We start from the raw sequence: 20,626 nt of genomic DNA, 5'->3' as shown, positions 1-20,626 counted from the left end.
TCTTCTCTCATTCAGGGTAAGCTAACAACCAGCTTCACTGACACCCCTTCACCACTCACCCAAACCAGGGTAAGACCACAGCTGGTCTCTGTACATTTGGTCTGTCAACTTCACCTTTTACATCCAATTGCAAAGTCTACAAATTGTAATTAAAAAAAATGAATCAAATAGTAGATTCAGAATTAAATGTTGATATTTTACAGTTAAATTGATCTGGGTGTCAAGAAACAATATGTCTCAGTACTGTACAGGTTGACAGTATGGAACATATTTAACACTGCAAATTTTATTACAAAGAAGATTTTAATTCTTTGTAATACAAATTTGCAAGTGTTGCACAATCATCAAAAAATGCATATGTTGTCATTTAGTTTGTTCAGTGATACCCAGCCCTTCTGAGAGTTTTGGCTTTTTTTTAAGAGTGTAATTAGTTTTTAAATGGAAAATCATTCCCTCTCTGGTCAGGTTGAAAAGCTGTCCTCAAAATAATTTTCCTAACGCTTTAAATGTGAATCTTCACTTTCAGCTCTTTTGACTGTGTTGAATTAATATCTGACTGTATTTGTTTTCATTCCTCCTTAATTATCTTGTGAAATTGTCTCCTTTTCTTCTTTGTTTCGACGTCATTTATTCCTGCCATGCTTTTATTTTCAGGGTTGAGTGACCAGCTAACTATTAAATGTCACCATTGTCTCTTTTGCTGCTGTCCAGGATCCATCATCGGCATTTAATTGTTACACTATGTGTCTGTATATGATTTGTATACTGTATATATGTTTGCACTGTACATATATACACATAAACTCATTGAAGCACTAATATCAAATGTGTGGATGAATAAATAATAATGTACAACTGTTTTCTTTCTTCTAGCCGCCATTTTTATCTTTTCTCTCTACTTAAATATTTTCATGAAACCCAAAGTTATTCTTATTTTTAAATTTTGCATTCCTTCATTACATTTTTTTCTTTTTCCTATTTCCTCAGTTGCTTCTATTTCTTCTTTACGTTTCCCCTTTTCTTCTCCTTCCTCCTCTAGTTCACTTCCTTCTCTTTCTACCTTACTTTCATTCATCTCTCATTGTATTCTTCATACCAACCAGGCCCAGAGCCTCCAACCAACATAATCTTCAGTGAGATGACAGAAAACTCTCTGACGGTGTCCTGGACAAAACCAAAGAGTCCCATCAGTGGTTTCAAAGTCACCTACACCCACACTGAGGAAGGTAAGAACCTGAAGTCATGTTTTATTTCTTTTTTTTCATAATTCTATTCAACAGCTGCTTCCTGGGTTTTCTAAAGTAAGCAATAATTATTTTTTAAAGTGTCCTTATAGTCAGTTGTACTGGGCCCTTTCAGAGTCATTATTTGTAATAAAGCATCAAAATAGCACCAAGTTTGATAGATAGATAGATAGATAGATAGATAGATAGATAGATAGATAGATAGATAGATAGATAGATACTTTATTTATCCCCTAGGGGAAATTCATGATAACATGGGCCTTATTTTTGTAGTCATGCCGTAGTTTCCGCACATGCTAATACAATTCTAGTAGATACAGTATATACTGTATGTTAAAAGACTAAAACATTTTCTTGGGGTTAACAAAAACTCACCAGTCTGTCTCTGGGAAGATAACTCGCCTGTCGCCATATAGAAGAAATTTACCACAGACAACCATGCTAATAATAATACTTGATCTTCTGTGTGTAGGAGAGCCGGTGTCGGTGTCCCTGGACTCAGAGGAGTCCACCGTCAGCCTGTCGCAGCTCTCTCCTGGTTCTACTTACGAGGTCAGCGTCATCTCCATCCTCGGACTGGACGAGAGCGATCCGATCAAAGACACTGCCATGACACGTGAGTAATTCAGCAGGTTTCTCACCTCACTTTAAGTGTGACTTGGATTCACCGTGAATGACACACAAACTGAGGAAATGACAAACTGTGGCAAGTCGATGACTTTAGACTTTGCATGACTGTCTGGACGCAGTGACATTGCAGATGTTCCGGTTTTCTTTCTCCATCTTGGCTCCTCAGTTCACATTGAAAGTTGTTTCTTGACCTTGGGACTATAATAAATTCCAATATACAAAATAATTTTTGTTTTTCATAATAATGAATGGAAATAATATTTATAATTATAATTACGGATTACTGTAAGAAATATTGGTCTTCTTTTGCACTCACAATGTACAAATCATTTTTTTTCTGGAGTAAAAGAAGCAGTTTTGCTGATTCTCTAAAACAAGAATTTGGCAGCTAATTTTTAACAACTTAGCCATTTTCTGTTTTTATTTTTTATATAAAACTAAATTCAAGACAGAAAAGCTAAAGTCTAAACCTGCTGTGTAAAGATTTAGAAGTCCCATCTTGTATAATATCTGTAACAGGTGCTGGATCTGGAAAGGATATGTGTGTTATTTTTAGGTTTCCTCAGAGGAGGCTCATCTTGGATTTGTGTTGTTGCTCTGCCTTTAGTCATTCAGATTATTCCCGGCGCCCATAGTGTAACTGTTGACACAACAAGTATCTCAGTGTGAAATCCTCTGTGCTTTCTTTATGGGTTCTTCATGTGTGCTGTGTTTCTATGATGCAAATAAATTGAAATAAATATATATGTCACTATCTTTAATCCTCTCTCAGTCCCTGACTCGCCTACAGACCTCCGGGCCATAAACATCACTGACACCAAGGCCTTGTTATTGTGGCGTCCAGCGTTGGCTGCCATCGATAAGTACGCCATCGTTTATGGCTCGGGTACAGGTACGTGGTGGTGCGTTTATGCTCGTTGTGTTTAAACGTAACATTTTTGTGTTTGCCATCATGTTTCTTTCTTCTGACCTACTCATGTGTTCCAGCTGCACTTCAACTGTTCATAGACTTTCCGGTGTAAAAGGAGATAAAGGGGGCTTATGTCATTTTCTAATGAAGAAATAGTTAAGTTGCATTTTTCGGTTAAATGACGTTTAAACGTTGGCATCGTTAAATCAGTTTCCTGCCCTGATTCGAAAAACGCCACCTGAGCAGCTGATTGTGTCTGTCCAGGTTCAGAGATCAGGATCACGGTGTCTGGAAACGCAGCGGAGCATCAGCTGAGCGGCCTGGATGAATCCACCACCTACACCGTCACCATCACCAGCCAGCTGGGCAGCCAGGAGAGCGCAGCAGCCACCACCAGCTTTACTACCACCAGTGGTCAGCACACGCACACGTACACGCACACACACACACACATACACAAATTTCACTACATCACTACAACCACACCTACACCTTCGTTAAAGCCTGAGGTGAATAGTGAAACTCAAATGACTCTCCAGGCTCTGGGAAGGACGGGGACGGGCCTCGAGATCTCCAGGCCAACAATGTGACCCCTCGCACCGCCCTGTTGTCATGGAAACTACCCTCAAAGCCTGCTGGTAGCTACAGGCTGACCTATGAGACTGAAGGTCACGAAATTAAGGTACGATTTTAATTGTTTCGGTTGGAAAAAAAAAAAACTTTTGCAACTTGACGTTCAACACACAAAACAATCTTTTAGAAATAACAACTCATTATTTAATTTATAATTGTTTGAGAAGCTGTAACCTGCAACGTTTTGGTACTTTTTCTTACTAAATTTATTATGCTTTATTTTAAACATCTGTAATTATCTACAGAAGAACTTTTTAATTTGATTTGACTTTAAGAATCCTGAGTGCATTTTAACTCCGTATTCATTTTGCATGTTCAGCCGACCTGCTGTACACCCACAGATACATTTCTAAATGAATTGAAACAAATTCATTGGAAGAATCATTTATAGACTCATGAAATAAAGCTGATAAATTATTTAGAGGTTAGTTAAACAATTAAGTAATCATCAAAATGATCATTTCTGTTGATCAAATGATTTAAACTTTACTCAGTATACGACTCTTCACCACCAAACTCTGGGTTTTTCCTGAACAGGAAGTGATAGTGGACGCCTCGGTGACGGAGTACAACCTGACCGGACTTCACCCTGGATCTAAGTACACGGTGCAGTTACAGGAGGAGGGAGGAGGGGAGTACTCCACCATTTCCACAGAGTTCACCACCGGTACAACAGCGTCTTGCATATTACATTACTCTCGTAGTTGTTGGTTAATAAAGGGTTAAACTGCTGCCCCACCTCTAATGTTCCTCTTCCTCCCTCCTCCCTCCTCTTCCTCAGACCCCCTTAGGTTCCCCTTCCCCAGCGACTGCTCTCAGGAGCTGCTGAACGGCATCAGGACGTCAGGCGAGGCGGAGATTTTCCCTCATGGGAGACAGGGGACACCGATGATGGTTTACTGTGACATGGAGACAGACGGAGGAGGCTGGACGGTACGGTGACATCAAGAGATGACCCATGTTCCTCAGCCTCAGGTTGTGTTAAGGTTTTCCGGTGTGGAACCAGGTCTGTCCTGTCTCCTGTCTGCAGGTCTTCCAGAGGAGGAAGGACGGCTCGGTGGATTTCTTCAGAGGCTGGAAGGACTACATCAGAGGATTTGGAGATCTAAGTGGGGAGTTTTGGCTCGGTGAGAGAGACAGCGGGCTGGGTATCGTTAAATCAAATTCAGTACCAGTTCCTGAATTTTATAAAATCCATTTTAACATAAAGAAAATTACACATTACAGTAACCTTAAGTTAAGTAGAAAACAACTGTGTACAATTTGGCAGAATTTTTATGTTTGCATAATGTTACCAGCTAAAATCCTGTCCCAGGGGATGGGGGGGGTCTGGTGGTGGAGATTTTTAAAGAAGCCCTGTAATGCCAGTCAGACTTGAATCCTGAGAGTAAGACGGCTGTGGTCCGTTCTTCGTGCAATCAAACACAAAGCGACTTTCTGCGCTTAAATTCATTCCACAAACTTTCAAGTGTTTCATCAGATTCGTCATGTTTCTGGTCTCGGCAGCTATGTCCTTTGCAGGGACACTGCTCACTACAGGAGCCCCGTAGTCAAGGGATGATCCTCATCTTCATCTTAGGTTTTAGGAAAAACCCTCAAAGTGCCCTCTGAGCAAGGCACAAATCCCTGCAGTAAACATGGTGCAAGTTTGAGAGGAAAAAAAGTGAGAAATATTAGGTTTTTGAGGCTTTAAGCATCAACAGTTCAGTGGTAAAAGGTGTGGAGGTGCTACTAGGCGCTGTAACAGGAATCTCATCAGAGAGTCTTGTTTGTCTCCTGCTCCTTCAGGCCTCGACAGACTGCACAACCTGACAGCAATGACCAGGATGAGTCTGCGTGTCGACCTGCGAGACGGACACGAGTCGGTGTTCGCCAAATACTCAACGTTTGAGGTGGCCAGGAGGAACTACAAACTGACTGTGAACGGATACAGTGGCACTGCAGGTGAGACGAATCAGTGGGCTGGAATGGAAAACGTGGTGATCTCAAAACCCGCTGAGCACGTGCAGGAAATTAGTATCATGTTGTGATTTTCTTAATATTGAACACAGCTTTTAGTATCCGTTATAACCCCCCCTGTGTCTTCTTTGCTCCAGGTGACTCTCTCAGCTACCACAACAACCGGATCTTCTCCACCAGAGACCGTGACCTGGCACCGTTCATCACCCGCTGTGCCATGTCGTACCGAGGAGGCTGGTGGTACAAAAACTGCCACGAGGCGAACCTCAACGGCCTCTATGGCATCGACGTCAAACACCAGGTAACATCTGATCACAAACCTACCTCAGGAAACTGGTGATGGTTTTGTTACTGCAGGGATGAATCTCTGGACTTGTTGTTCTGTTTACTGCAAGTGTTGCTGGAGCTCAGAAGACTTAGGAATCAATCCAGAAGCTGAAACCATGGAAGCACAACGAAATAATTAAAAAATTATATATAATTTTGGTTCGTATTTCTTATATACACTTTCTCTTACTATTTTAAGTGCCGGTTTGTAGACTTTAGTCACAATGTCAAATTCAAGTTCATATTTATTGTAATTGGCATACAAGTGTACAGAGAAAAGAAATGTTTCTTTCTGGGGCCAATGTCCAAAATCACCAGATAAGAGTCAATCAGCGACTGTGACGCAATCAGTCTTCAAATGCAGCCTCCAAAGGATGCAGCCCTCTAATTGGGTTGTACCCTGTAGTACAGGTTAAAATAAGGACTTCCTTAAGATCAGAGGTCCTTGTTGTCGTGGTTACAATAATACCAACGTGGTTAAGGTTGTGGAACAGTCATGAATTAAAGAAACAATGTAAACTACTTGTTTCACACAGGAATCGAACACCGGTCTCCACCCCAACCTCTTACTATGGTTACCACACAACCAGACGTCTTCCGTTGCTCCTGTCATAATTACTACGGCCACTAGATGTCGCCAAACAATACAAATTTAACTCTGTGTGTGTGTGTGTGTGTGTGTGTGTGTGTGTGTGTGTGTGTGTGTGTGTGTCTGTCAGGGTGTGATCTGGACCAGCTGGAAAGGAAAAGAGTTCTCCATCCCGTTCACTGAGATGAAGATGAGACCAGCGTCCTTCAGTCCTCCAGCCAGAGGATGAGAGAGAGAGAGAGAGAGAGCTTGCGACAAACAATGAACTGCTAAAACACATGCATGGACAGCAGTGTGTCAATTCATGTGCAAACACACACGCATGTGACCACACACACACACAGCAGACTGAACACACACACACACACACACACACACCGTCATTTTAACAGAGAGCCTCGCTCTCACCTCAGAGGAGATGAAGACGTATTTTTTCATTTGTATAGAGGTCAGTTATCAGTATATTACTGTTGATTGTACAGTTTCCTCTGTTTTATCTTTTGCTCTTTAAAGTAGGGCTGCTTAAACTATATTTAAAGGGTCACTTCACCCAGTACACAAAAACATTTCCACAGGTGATGTCTACCCATGCAGATACTTTTAGTTTCTTGTGCCAGTATTTTGAAATATCTGAAACTTTTGCCACCAACCAATGTAATGCAGTTTTACCCGTGTAAACTGTTCCCATCGCATTTTCCAGCAGCGTGCTGCAGAATCAGGTGCAGACAGCAAGCAACCGAGGGTAAGAAGGGACGAGAGTTACCGTAATTACCTGTTTCCCCGCCTGTAAATAGTGTCAACATCCATCCAAATACATCCAACTTCTAACTTACTGATACAGAAGTGCCTGAAAACCCGTGCCTGTCATTTTTACCTCAGTCAGTTTGAAACCAGGTGTAAGCAAGACTGAGAAAGTTTCAGCCATATTTTGTCGAATTTTTAAATCGTGAAGCACATATGTAAAAATGTGTTTTTATTACCAGTATGTGGTTTTTGACGCACAGCAGAAAAAGAAAAATCTTATAGGTGTAATACTGTTCAGCCAATCATTAAATGACTACATGTCGTTCATTCATTGGTCTGTTTGCACTATTAAAAGCTAACCATTGTGTTCCGCTTCCCTGTTTCTCTTGTAACTGAAGCTGATGTTTGCAGCAGTTTTGTCATTCTTGGTCTTCATGTTGATGAACCCTGCAGCTCAGACGTCACTTCCTGTCTGTGCATGCAGGCTTTTCACCGTGCCTGATGTAAATAAATAACTAACACACTACGTGCGACATTGTTTGAAATAGGAATGAACAGAGCGTTACACTTACAGTAAAATGCAGAATCATTATTACAGTCATTTGTTGCTGATGTCACCAAAATGTTTAATTTTCAACAACTAATAAAAACTGTTTTGTTTTTATCTGGTTGTATTTTTGACTCAATGATGTGGCCTTTCATTCGTTTGTTCAGATTTTTGCCTGACAAGAAGAGCTGCTTTGTTAAAAAAAATTTAATTAAAAATAAAAATTGCAGTTTCTGATCAAATTAACCTGAAACCAAACCAGACATCGGATCAGGATGTGGATGAGGTTTGAAGCCTGTAGAGACTCTTCGTGGTGCGCTCTCTGCAGCAGCCACACTGGCTTCAGTTTAGCCCTGCTATAAAGCTCGGCAGTGCCCCCTGCTGTATCAGATCTGGTTCAGTGTTCATTGGGGTGCAATTCTGGACACATTCAGGTGAGTGATGGAGAATTTTGTTGGTACTTGTTGTGGTTCAGTTGCCAGCTGTCCTCTCAGTGTTTGTCACTGTTGTCTTTTTGTAAATCTGATTTATTTTACTTTCTCTGTAAAAGAATACAGTAATAAAATGACTGAGATTAAAAGCTGCATGGTTCCATCTGTTGATGTTTATCTGTCAGATCACACACACACACACACACACACACACGAGATCCTGAGGCCCATTGTCGTGCCAGACATCTGCCGCCATCGCCTCATGTTGCAGCATCATATGCACAATTCCTGGAAGCTTAAAAAGGTCTCAGTTCTTGCATGGTCTTCGTCCTCACCAGACACGTCACCCATTAAGCTTCCCCATCCCCATTGGGATGCTACAGATCGACATGTACGACGGCGGGATCCACTTCCTGCCAACATCCAGCAACTTCACAGAACCAGTGAAGAGCAGCAGTCCAACAATCAACAACCTGATCAACTCTGTACAAAGCAGATGTGTCGCACTGCAAACTGTGGTCACACCAGACATTGACTCATTTTGTCATCCACGACCCTTTCCCCAAGAAATTTGTCACCCAAGTCACACAGTAAATGTCTTTTCAAAATAAAACTGCACATTTTAAAGTGGACTTTTATTGCGACCAGCCTGAGGCACACCTGTGCAGTAATCATGCTGTGTGATCAGCATGTTGATATGACACACCTGTTAGGTGGACGGATGATCTTGGCGAGGGAGAAATACTCACTAACGTGGGTTTAAATGCATTTTGTGAAGAAAATGTGTGTTTAGAGAAAAAATATTAAGTTCAACTTTTGAAAAATAGGAGCAAAAATAAAAGTAAAAGTGTTGCTTATTTATGGCATCAGATTTGAGTCAAACAGAAACTAAATAAATAAATGAATGGAAAGTGAAAAAGAAATAAAATGAAAGCAAAAAAACATGACCTCAAAGGCAAAAGCTCTGCTGAAATGTCAACCTGCTGATGACTGATCTTCAGTCTTTCATGTGTTTTTATTTATTTATTATTATATCATATTATTTGTGTGTTTTTCGCTGCTGAATTTTATGAGCATATTTGTGGCCTGTTTTAATGGGTATCAAGTCAATTTATTTTGTGAATATCTTTTTTCCATCATGTAGCATTATTTGCATGTCTTCTTATGGACACAGGCAAAGAGATAATCCCATCATGTGTCTATGAGTGGTGTCGTCAGTCGTGTTTCTTCAGTTAAACAGGGAGAAAATGTGACATGAAAGAAAACAGTTTGGTCCACACACACACAGCTGAGGGATCAAGGGAAAGATCATTTCTTCCTCAACTGCAGATCCCAGATGTCCTTTTAAACACCCTTTGTTTTGTTTTTTTAATTGGTCCCCAGGGTGCAGCCTCCCCACACCCATCTGCTCACCAGGTGGCCAATCAGATCAGCTCTTACCAACGCCCTGAGCCACCAGGGCCTGTTGTTTACAGGTGTGAGCCTGGATGTCACCTGGGGCAGCCGGGGAGGCGGGAGGGGACCGGCGTCGATCCTGCTCTCTGATCTGATACTGGGAGAGTGATTGGTGGAGGATGGAAGGTGGAAGCTGATCTCAGGTCAGCAGCCAGAGAGTGAAACTGATCCCAAAACCACAAGACAGGAGGCTGCAGACAGAGACACCTGGAGGAGTGAGAGCGCTCAGGTGGAGGAACAGGGAGACGTTAAGGAGAAGCTACAGCGACGCAGAGAGGAGTTTGTTTTTCCACAGAAGACTTTTCTAAAAGCAGGAAGAGAAACTCAGGACTTCACAGAGCAGGAGAAACACCACCACTTTTTACAGTGTTGTGGTGTTTGAGGGGTTCCTCCAGAGCGCCAACCAGAAGCCTCCAAACAAGACAGGTATAAGCTCTTTTTACAGGCTGCGACTCATGATTAGTTACCGATCAATCTGCTGATTGTTTGGTCTTTATTATAGTGAAGAATGCCTGTTAGAATTTCCTCAAGCCCCACGCTGTTGTTTGCCTTATAGCTGTGACATTATACACTGGGAAAATGCACAGGCCATCTGGTCAATGTACACTCTAGCTATTTAATAGTTTAATTTAATAGTCTATTTATAATGTTTCATCTTGGAGCTTCTATCCTATGTAGTCCTCTTTAGTTTTAGGAGGCAAATAGAAAAAGATTCAAAGTAGATATTGAGCCTGACTTGATTGATATTAATACAAACATATTTTGATTGTTTTTACAGTAACTACAACAGAGTTATGCTTAGAATATAAAATACAATCATGGTTTCCCTTATACTGATATTTAATTTGTAATACACAAATGTTGATATTTTGCCTATTTTACATTCTGGCCAGTAGGTGTCGCACTGTTCACATGAAGCAAGGCTTCATCTCACCATCAGTACATGCAAGTGAGCCATCTTACAATGAAACAGGATCTCTGATAATAAAGTAAACCCAAAACCTGCAACGTTGTCGAACTTAGAGATCTGAGTATTTTACTTACTGACAGCGGAAGTAAAATTGATGGGTTATTCAGTGATCATTTCCCAATCCACACACGTGGACAGTCTAGAAACGCAGGTAGCTGTGCTCCGCCCTGGTTCTTCTATGCACACCCCAGTTCCTGTTCACTCAACTTCTGAAATTCTGCATTTGTTTGTCCCCCAGTTTCTTTTCGTAAAAGGCTTGAATGTCTCATATACTACTCCTGTGCCCAATGACAGTTAAGTCTGTATTTGGAAACATGCATCACTCTTTCCCAAAGCTGGGAATCAGAGAGAATCCTCAAATGGGGCTACTTCATAGACAACACAAGAGGCACTGACTTCATTAAGTATCAGTGGATGACAGTCCATTAAAATGTTGATTAAATGTCATAAGCGGCAGATGAAAATGTGGAATGCAGGAATTGCATTATTCTTTTTAACTGAACCCCCCACATGAAGTGATACAGTAAAAGACTTGCTCCCATCAGTCTGGCTACTCACAGCTTCAGAGCCCCATTTATATGCGTGTCCGGATGTTTAATGTCGAACACTTGTTGTTGTTTATTTATAGAGATGTTAAATGAGTCTGTTTTTATCTCTCTAACGAGGGCTGTGATTCTAGAGAGGACTGATAATTACCCTCTCTACCTTCTCAGGACAATCATGATGTCGCCAGACGACCGAGCCCTGGAGGACCTGTTGTACGGCAGTGACCTTGGTGATGAGGCTGAGGGCTCGGAGTTGGGCGGCGGTGACGGCCCAGTGGGGGTCGAGGAAAGTGCTGCTGCAGACAATGTGAGCATAAAGACAATAGGATGATAATTAAAGCTGCAGTATTCATCTTCAGTAGTGAGGCAACATTTGTCACGATTGTGTGCTGCGTTCACTGTCTGCCCCCTCAGCCTCTTACAAATTCAGCTTACCAAGTTCACATCATGGAAGTTTTCACAATTATTCCTCCTCAGCTCGTAAATATTGTTAACATAGTCATCCAGTCCCATACAGAGATGTAATATGTGAAATATATGTCCCTGTATCAAGAGTGATGTTGCCATATATGTCACCTATAAGGGGATATATTATTATCACATATATACATCCTCTGGATATATGAACAAATAAGTTAGCAATATATTTGAAATGCCCATAGTAAAATTTGTATATATATATATATATAATATAAAAGTATCTATGTGATTAATTTTTACATAGAACGTAAATGTTTTCTACATAAGAAAGTATGTGTTGCATTATATATTTATTTTAAGTTTGTTAGTTTATTTAAACAAAAATCTATGTGTGTGTATATATGTTTTTCTTATTAATTTCACATAAATTTTAAACATGTCTAACTTCACATTCTGGGATAGGGGTCTCAGACTTTTGGACCATACTGTTTATAATATCAGCATATACTGACTGCTGTGGGATTGATATATATTTATGTAACATATTTCTACAATATAAGCATACATACATAAATGTATATATTTGTATAGGCTGGATAAACTGTATATCAAGTCATTCCGATCTGAATAGGTTTCATATATAATTTTTACATATATGTATCTATAAAATAAAAATGTACTGTATATTTCAAATATGGAATTTCTATATATGTACATATATTACATTTGCATATGGGGCTGGACATTACAGATGGGAATTGTTTTTAGACCTGAAATACAGACATTTATTTGATGCTATTTTAATCGCTGCAATAACTCATGAAATAAAATCTCTCTCTCAATCTTGTCTCAGGCCCCAACAGCCGTGTCCATCCAGGAGCCAATGATATGTGCCGGTTGCGGAGAGCAGGTGTGCGACCGCTTCTTCCTATTGGCTGCAGGCCGGGTGTGGCACGACGCTTGCCTCCGCTGCAGTCAATGTCAGTGTGAGCTGCAGACACACCCCTCACTTTACTGGAGAGATGGGAACATCTACTGCCAGCAGGACTACTGCAGGTCACAACCAAAATGCTCATCAAACACATTTAAATGGTTTACACGCGTCATGTTTGGTGACTTTTGATCTTGGCAGTGATTTCACTTGTTATCTTTTTGTCTTGTTGGTCAGGATGTTTGGAGGCGGTCAGTGTGCTCGCTGCTTCCAGCCAATCCCAGCAACTGCTCTGGTCATGAGGTCCGGGGAGCTGACCTTCCATCCTCAGTGCTTCTCCTGCCAGGTTAGCTCCCAGTTTAGTTTCATAACAAAACAATCATCCTGTTTTATTATTATCAGTAGTTCCAATAGCATCATTATTATTGCCAAATCAAAATAAATGCAGGTGTTTTTAAGACAATGAACATGTTTTGCAGGAGTGTGATATCAAACTAATGCCAGGAAACCTGTACTGCATGCAGGGCCAGAGCCTCTACTGTCAGTCACATTATCATGGTGACGGGAGTGTCCCTCTACCCCACGATCCTCAGCCCAAACCAAATCTGAAAGATGAAGGTGAGAGTGTGTGTGTGTGTGTGTGTGTGTGTGTGTGTGTGTGTGTGTGTGTGTGTGTGTGTGTGTTGTTTTTATGGAAAATACACCCCTGTTGACTGAGAAGCTTTATTTTTATACTTCAGTCAAATCTCTTGCAGAAAATTATGAACTATGAATTTATTAAAACTTGGAATAAAATCCAGATTGTCTTAAACAGCAACAATCTGTGCACAGAGCATTGACTGACCAATATAGTTTTTGTCCTCTAGTCTCAACAGACAACAACAACAACAACAACGACAACAGCTGGTTGGTAACTCTGAACACACTACGGGAAGTTCAGTGATGCTTCACAGGATTTGAGGCGATTGATCTCCATCAGACTTTTTTAAATTTCAAATTAAGTTTTTGCTTTCAACTCAATAAAAAAATAATAAAATGAAACAGCAGTAAGATATTCTGGCTCTCGTTCTTTCTAAGAAAAACACAGTAATTCCAGATGCGGTATTCAGTAAGAGACATAAGAGGCTGGTTTATCAGTGAAGGACGTTAAAACTGAATTCACTGATTTCTTTTGGCCACTTGTATGTATAATAGCTTCTGATAAAACCAAAAAACACACAAATCTGACATATTATGGCTTTAAAATGGATGGTATGGTGAACTTGTTAGCAAACAGTTTTGTGTTTGTGTCACCTGATGAAGCTACGTCCAGTATTCCCCGCTCTTTTACCTCTGTTTTTGGTCTCCACCAGCTCTTGAGGGAAATACTTGGCTCTTTAGCTGCTAAATGCTCCACTATGTTCACCAGCTGCTCTCTGTATGAGTCTGTCTGCTGTTTGCTGCTCAGCAGGTAGAGGACTGAACAGCTTCTTGCTGCTGCTGGAAACCAAAACTAGCTAAAATAGGCTAAAAAAGCTTGTTTTAAACCATGAAGGTGTGTTCAGACTTTTAGCCAACCAACAAAAACAAACCTGTACGTGTGTGTGAGGACAGCTCAAAACCAGGTCTCATGTGAAGGGGAGGAGTCTGTCAGCAGTCCAGAGCCACGACTGGATGACAGGGTGACAGGTGGACGGACCAGAAGGCAGACCAAGCGAATCAGGACTTGTTTCCGCAGCGAGCAGCTCAGAGCGCTGGAGTCGTATTTCGCCCAGAAGCACAACCCTGACGGTAAAGACTGGACCTGCCTCGCACATAAGACCGGCCTGCCCAAGAGAGTGCTGCAGGTAAGACATACAGGTTAATGTGCTTGACTGGACACATCATCCTGAACTGCAGCAAGGAGGAGTGTAGCGAGGAGTTAAAGGAAGTACACTGGATGTGTAGTGTATGTATATACCAAGTGCACACGACTCTATACTAGGGAGCAGAAGTGAAGGTGTCTCAGTGTTTGATGCTTTGATTTTCAACCAGTGTTCTAATTTTTCATATGGGAACTCTCTCTCTTTCTCTCTTTTTCTCTCTCTCTCTCTCTCAGGTGTGGTTTCAAAATGCTCGAGCAAAGCTGAGGCGGTCTCTGACCACAGATGACTCTCAGGTTAACTCGCCCTCTGCTCCCATGAGAGGCGTCACCATCGGGACCAATTCCCCACCCCCAGTTTGCTCCCCACCCGACCAATCACAGCCCTTCTCCACCAGCACCATTGACCAGCTGCAGCTGTCCCTGCTCACCGCCCCGCTCAGTGACCCGGTGAGCCCAGCCGTCAATCAGCCCAACCAGCTGCAAAGCCCCGCCTTCTTCCTTGACTACGACTCCCAGAGTGCACCAGGGTGTATCTCCTCTCTGGAGGTGTATGAGGATTTTGGGGAGGCAGGAGGAGGTGCAGAGAGAGAAGCTGATGCAGATAGTTCTTTTAGACCACATTACTGCTAGTTGAAGGATCTTATACTTCTTCAATGTTGTAACTTCAAGAACTGAAAAAACAGGTTTTCAAAATTAGACACATTAGTTATAATCCTTTCAGATTCACTTGGCCTACAACCACCTGTTATCATGTGACCGAATCTGCCAAACAACTGTTACCAAAGGTCATCGATGAACTTTCACTTTCACTTTCACTGAATATTTCTCAAATTTATTACAATGTGTTTTTGTAGGTTTATATGTTTTTTCCCAACAACAAAGACTTAGTTCAAACCATCTTAAATCACGGCTACATTTCTCTCTGCCACCTGTACGATAAAGCTGTTACTATATTACTCTTGAATGGTGAATAAACCATCAAATGTTTTACCACCTCCTTCTTCCAAGTTTCACCTTTGTACACAACAAGCATCGGCTCATTTTCCTTCCAATTGCCAGTGTTTACATGAGTTCAAGCAATCAGAAAAACAATCATCAATGTTGATAATCGGTTGGTCTCGGTCACCTTTTTAAAAAGAAATGATACACACTGGCTACATTCAGCCAGTGGCCAGACACTCAGAGCCTCCTCTCTTCTGATTGGCTCATCGACATGTTGTCACTAGAGCTTCAGAGAGAAGCCTGAGAGAGGAGATGTAGAACTACACTGAGATGGTTTTGGTACTAAAAACCACAAATATATGTTCTTATATTAGATATCGAAAGTAAGGGTAAAAGTGTAGACATTCAGCAAAGGGCCACAGGTCGGACTAGAACATGGGCCACTACGGTAAGGGCTAAGCATACATGGTACACACTCTACCAGGTGAGCCACCAGGCCGTCCCAAACATCATTCAATCTTAAAATAACCTAAAGATAGAAGATCGCCACAGACACATAAATGTCGCATAATTGGTGGCAATTTAAGTTAGAGACCAGCCTCATTCAGTTTGAGGTTAACTGATGGTTTGCCAACAAGATGATTCCCCCAAAACCCGACTGTAATGACATTCTTTCAGGTTTGTCTGCGTTGTCCCAGCGAGACGACCTTCATGACGACCACGTTGACAAAATACACCGCCAACTGCCCTCATCTTCTTCTCTGTCTCACCGTCTCTCTGTGTCCTCCCCCTCTCTCCCGGAGACTTTCTCTCCACAGAAGCATCTTAATGAATTGGCTGCTTCCTTTTTTGTCAATTGCCTCCCCCAATCAAGCGGCGATAATTGCAACAACTCTCTGGGCCTCGTTGCTGAAGTGGACAGAGGTTTCTCAGGTGAAAGAATGAAGGTTATGGCATCAGCGTCACCTGCGTCACAGGTGTTGGGGACCAATGGGTAACGGCTGCCTGTGACCCGAGGGCAGCGGGGGGGATGGAGTGTGTGCAGTTTTTAAAAAGGTCAGAGGCGAGAATGTTACAGAAGATACAGCAAGTTAGACGGCGACACAAGGTAAGAAATGGGACTTTGTTACACGATTAAACTGAATTAATTATTAAAATCTTGTGTTGTTTTTGCCAACACACGTAAGTGACCGCTTTCGCCATTTTCTTTTTTTTTTATATAGACTATTACACTTTTGAGAACAATGTATTTGTGTCCAACAAAGCTAAGAAGTTGCTTGGTGAATCTCAAATCATCCACACAAGGAGCTACAGTGGGTCTTATGCTGTTTCAACTTTTTTTCTTTCCCCTGATTAAAATTCCAGTGACTGAAAGCTTTAGAATTACTTTTTTTTCATTGTCCATGGCATTACTCTGACTGACCTTTCTGACACTTTCATCATTCCTAAGAAAAGCCTTGTGGAAAACAACTGTGGGAAGAAAGACTGTCCTCCATGAGGGAGGTTTTATGTTTCTAAACATATGTGCATTTTGTTCTTCAACAGGTTCGTTAGCAGAATATCTCAAAAGCGTTTGGTGTGAAGTGTTGATCATGATCAAAAAGCATGTAGCCATTTAAACAGCACTTTACATTATCTATCATATCGTCTGAACATGAAGATGTAGAACATTTTATCTAAAAACATCAACCACTGTTTTTAGTTTTTTTTTTTGGGAACCAGTTTTGTTTCAAACTCCTATAAAATTCATCTCTGATCCCGTGTTTGTTTGTTTTTTTACATGGTGTATTTTGTTGCAATGGACAGCAATATTTTGTGGTGTATTTGACACAAAATAGGGCTGTACATTACAAGTCAACAGTAGACTTTAGACAACCGTAGTGCTTTTTCACTTTCACACAAAAGTGCAGCATGTTTTAAACATTTTTCTTCTTCTTTATTTCCTTTTTCTAAATGTTATAAAGTCATAATGTTTCTGTTCCATTTGCTTGAGATCTAATGTTAAACTGATTAGCATGATGTGAAAGTGATAGAAACATGCACAGAATAACCTGTTGATAGTTATTTATTTCACCCGTGACCTGTTTCTGTTTTCAGATGAGACCATCTTTCCATCTTGGTGCCTATCAGTTCACCCTCTTCTCCCTCACCCTCCTCTGCCCCGTCCCATGGTCCGTCACACCATGCCCCCGACCCCCTACCACCCTACTACCCACAGTGGATGGACCTGCGCTGGAGTCTGCCCTGCTGCACCTTCAGGCTGCTCTGGAGGACCCACCTGAAGCCTGGGCCGAGTGGCCTCAAGACCCTCGGCGAGCCCTGCTGGAACCCCGGCAGAATGCGGAAGAGGTCAGGTCCTTGGAGGAGGAAGCGCTGCTGAGGGACCAGAGAGGAGACCTGATGGCCCGGCCACTATCGCCCTTTCCAGGGGGTCACTCTCTGGAAAGCATGCACTATCAGGACGGAGGAGATGGGGAGGACGGTGGAAAAAGGAATGAAGCTCTGACCTCCATCGCTGGAGGGCTCCAAGCCGTCAGCCGGGAGAAAGGGGGATTCGGCTTCCGCTTTGGGAGGAAAAGATGGACTGACCGGGGATGGAGGGATGAAGGGAGGGGGGCACAGAGGAGGACAAGTGGAACTGATGAGGGAGGGTTTTTTTAACGGGAAAGAAAGAGGAGTTTGATGGGAGAAAAGGAAGGTGAGGCTGGAAAGGAGATGATCCAGTAAAAGGAGTCTTTCCATAGGGAGGGTGCTAATACACTCGTTAGGCAATGGCTTCCAGCAGCAGGCGATACACTGGCATAAAAAATCCAAAATGTATTTAAGTGATTCATGACAACTTAATGTTGCTGGAAAAGTTGCCCAGTGGGTCACTGCCTTTAAAAATAAGACACAATGAGAGGTTTAGTGCAGGTTGCACTTGAGTTTGAGGGAATATTTGATAGAACAGGAAGAAAATAAAATGATTTTAGTTAATGCCCCCATCAACCCAATGAAATCAACATTTAATTTAAATTTGAAAACGAAACTATACAAAAGAAAGAAAGAATAAAATAAAATGTATATGCATAAATGGTAGTATAATAATTAAACACTACAAAAGAGCAGGATGTAATTTTTTGCCAATGTTTTCATCTTGTTTGTCTCTGAATTGGGGTATAAAGAAAACAGTGACACACGTTATAGTAACTGGATGTATAGAAAGATTACAACTCAGCATCAGATGTTAAAGCTTCTCTTCAAAAGTGAATGTAAATGTTAAAGTAATTATGTCAAATTCAAGGTCTAACAGTGTAATAATATATGAACACACACACACACACACACACACACACACACACACACACACACAGGATGGCTTGAATATAAGCAATGAATAAAGCCTTGAGAGGTGCAGCCTGTAAAACAAAACTCTCAACACAGATTTGGGGGTCAGATGTTTGATTCCTTCAGCAGTTGTTCGTCCTCACACAAAACAGTGTGGGATCATCACTGTCATTGCCATAAGCTTCTCTCTAAGCTTTGGATTCCCTCAGTGTCAATCATTCATGTGGTTTTTACTGAGACCTGAATCATCCACAGAGGTCTCCTCCTCCCCAAAACAAATAGAACAGGTGATTAAACTGGTAAAAACACTGAATAAAGGAGTTTCATGTTAAAATTCAGTGTTTCTCTTATGGTGTTCGGCAGGAACGTCTAGCGCTAACGTTTGCTTAGCTTTGGCTGTCACTCGATTAAAATATAATATAAAAATGCTAGATTTATTTTTAGTCAAAATGTGGCTTAAAACTGGATTGCAAGCTTCTAGCAGACAACCACAACGCTGACATCCAAGCAAAGGTGATATGTTGCCATTTACCATAATCATTCCATAGTGAGATACCTCTCTCACAGTTACCCTGGTAACCAAACCATTTCTCTAGGTTTCAAATTTGCTGCTAACTTTTGGGGTACTGTGAGTACACAGCCCATTTTCACTGAAATGTGGTGGACAATTACAAAGGAGTATGAAATGGAAAATTTGCATTCCACCACTGCTTTTGATGTATTTCTAAACTGTTGTAAATCATTTTTACTTAAGTAAAAGATCTGAATAACGATTACACCACTAGAGTTCCTTCATGGCGGTTATCTTCAGGGATCAGTCCGCCTCTTCCTCTCTGCGCTGTCTGTCGAAACCTGATTCGATGAAATCTGCCTGGCAACTTGTTCTGAATTATTTGATTGGTTGAAGCGCGCAGAAGCAGTACTGACACCAGCCAGAGAACAGCAGGCAAGACGCACACTCCTGTCCTTCAGAGAGGTGTTTTATTTTCTCCTTTTTAACAGACGTTTTGTCGTTTGAAAACCATGACTCGAGCATCGACCTGGATATTTCTGTTTCTGCCATTAATGTGGCAGAATTTGGAGCCAGCTGGAGGCGGTAAGTTGACTGTTGTCGGTCAAATTTCAAAAACGAAAGTAAATAGACGTGTTGCCTCCATTTTACAGCAGTTTACAGTTACATCTAACTAATGTCAACGGTTTATATATATGGACGTATTTCAGAAGACATGATGCTGTCTACCAGCTCCTTCTAACGCCGTGTTACATTTCTGATGAGTTTTGGACCTTTCCCATCCAGTAATATCTTCAGGTCCAGCTACACGTTGATTCCTGTCAGATATTAATGTGAGCAGTTTAGGATTGTGATGCTAAAAAGAAATATTAAAAGTTACTCACATGGTAAGCTCAAATGTAAAGTCATTACTAATGTTTACACCACTCAGTCAAACTGTTTATAACGTGATATTATCATGTAGGCTATAGTTACATAAATTATAATTAGTCTATGCACACACACAAGCTTACACTTTCAAGTTCCTATTGACTGAGTTCTTGGCAAAATCTGAAGCACTCTAGACGGTGGTGATTTAAAAAGCCTTTATTTTCTCATGGCTTCACTACAACAATAAAAACATGCCTAGCTTTTCAGCCATAAGGCCTTCATCAAGGCAAGTATATAATGGCCACCTTTGGGCTCTTCCATTTATAAGGTTTATTTTTCATATCCAAGCAGCACTCCTTGCACTTTGTTCTTATTGACGTGAATGAAGTGTGGCTGATTTAATATGTGTCATTTATCTCTATATGCACTTTCGCTGTTGTTTGCACAGTTTAATAGTAACATTTTATTCCTACTGGTACATGTTTAATTTTAATAATGTCTTGTATGTAGAGCTGAAATATAAGAAAAGTCCCATCATAATGTTGACGTCATGAAATGCCTTTAATACAAAGTAAGTATAAGCAAATTTTTCTGGTTGAGAACCTAGAGGTATCAAATGCTTGATCAACAACTAATTAGTTAACTGATTAATCTTTTGAGACATTTCTCTAGAGGAAAATGCTAAACATTTGATGGTTAAAGCTTCTACAATGTACAAATTACCCGTTTTACACTGCAGTAAAATAAATACCTTTGAAATGTTGAAGGAACAAAAACAGCTGCTTAAGGACAGGGCCA

At 41.2% G+C, this 20,626-nt stretch overlaps 3 protein-coding genes across 6 annotated transcripts in view; all 3 read left to right on the top strand.

Moving 5' to 3' along the window:
* The window catches only part of LOC111665725 (tenascin-like), a 57,707-nt gene extending 50,007 nt beyond the window's left edge, over positions 1-7,700 (top strand). For all 3 annotated transcript variants that reach the window (XM_023420793.2, XM_023420792.2, XM_023420794.2), the window contains 11 exons: positions 1,104-1,226; positions 1,717-1,860; positions 2,647-2,766; positions 3,049-3,198; positions 3,324-3,466; positions 3,955-4,084; positions 4,199-4,350; positions 4,448-4,544; positions 5,206-5,361; positions 5,514-5,677; positions 6,423-7,700. In XM_023420793.2, coding sequence (XP_023276561.1) covers positions 1,104-1,226; positions 1,717-1,860; positions 2,647-2,766; positions 3,049-3,198; positions 3,324-3,466; positions 3,955-4,084; positions 4,199-4,350; positions 4,448-4,544; positions 5,206-5,361; positions 5,514-5,677; positions 6,423-6,521 — 1,478 coding nt within the window. In that variant the 3' untranslated portion in view covers positions 6,522-7,700. The remainder of the gene's footprint in view (positions 1-1,103; positions 1,227-1,716; positions 1,861-2,646; positions 2,767-3,048; positions 3,199-3,323; positions 3,467-3,954; positions 4,085-4,198; positions 4,351-4,447; positions 4,545-5,205; positions 5,362-5,513; positions 5,678-6,422) is intronic.
* A 1,911-nt stretch (positions 7,701-9,611) lies between these two features.
* LOC111665728 (LIM/homeobox protein Awh-like) lies at positions 9,612-15,171 on the top strand. 2 transcript variants are annotated; one of them, XM_023420796.2, is made up of 7 exons: positions 9,612-9,895; positions 11,153-11,291; positions 12,258-12,460; positions 12,573-12,681; positions 12,815-12,953; positions 13,929-14,161; positions 14,413-15,171. In XM_023420796.2, the coding sequence occupies exons 2-7, from the start codon at positions 11,160-11,162 to the stop codon at positions 14,806-14,808; spliced, it is 1,212 nt and encodes a 403-aa protein (XP_023276564.1). In that variant the 5' UTR covers positions 9,612-9,895; positions 11,153-11,159; the 3' UTR covers positions 14,809-15,171. The 2 variants fall into 2 exon arrangements, with proteins under 2 accessions (XP_023276564.1, XP_087033944.1); XM_087177818.1 differs by lacking the exon at positions 9,612-9,895 and having other exon boundaries at positions 11,144-11,291.
* A 2,028-nt stretch (positions 15,172-17,199) lies between these two features.
* qrfp (pyroglutamylated RFamide peptide) lies at positions 17,200-17,781 on the top strand. The gene has a single exon (XM_087177826.1). It carries the CDS (start codon positions 17,218-17,220, stop codon positions 17,779-17,781), a length of 564 nt encoding a protein of 187 aa, XP_087033952.1. The 5' UTR covers positions 17,200-17,217.
* Positions 17,782-20,626: the final 2,845 nt, after the last annotated feature.

Source organism: Seriola lalandi, unplaced genomic scaffold (assembly GCF_002814215.2).
Source record: "Seriola lalandi dorsalis isolate HSWRI2012SDOR001 ecotype SW California unplaced genomic scaffold, Sedor1 jcf7180002054657, whole genome shotgun sequence".
Classification (NCBI taxonomy): Eukaryota; Metazoa; Chordata; class Actinopteri; order Carangiformes; family Carangidae; genus Seriola; species Seriola lalandi.
Note: the sequence above shows the minus strand (reverse complement) of the source record. Positions and strands in the feature narration are given on the sequence as shown.

Excerpts from the sequence above, each read along its gene's own strand:
- qrfp (XM_087177826.1), top strand. The coding sequence starts at position 17,218 with ATGAGACCATCTTTCCATCTTGGTGCCTATCAGTTCACCCTCTTCTCC.
- LOC111665728 (XM_023420796.2), top strand. The coding sequence starts at position 11,160 with ATGATGTCGCCAGACGACCGAGCCCTGGAGGACCTGTTGTACGGCAGT. Across the intron at positions 12,461-12,572 it reads TGCCAGCAGGACTACTGCAG|GATGTTTGGAGGCGGTCAGT; the intron begins GTCACAACCAAA and ends CTTGTTGGTCAG. Across the intron at positions 14,162-14,412 it reads TGCCCAAGAGAGTGCTGCAG|GTGTGGTTTCAAAATGCTCG; the intron begins GTAAGACATACA and ends TCTCTCTCTCAG.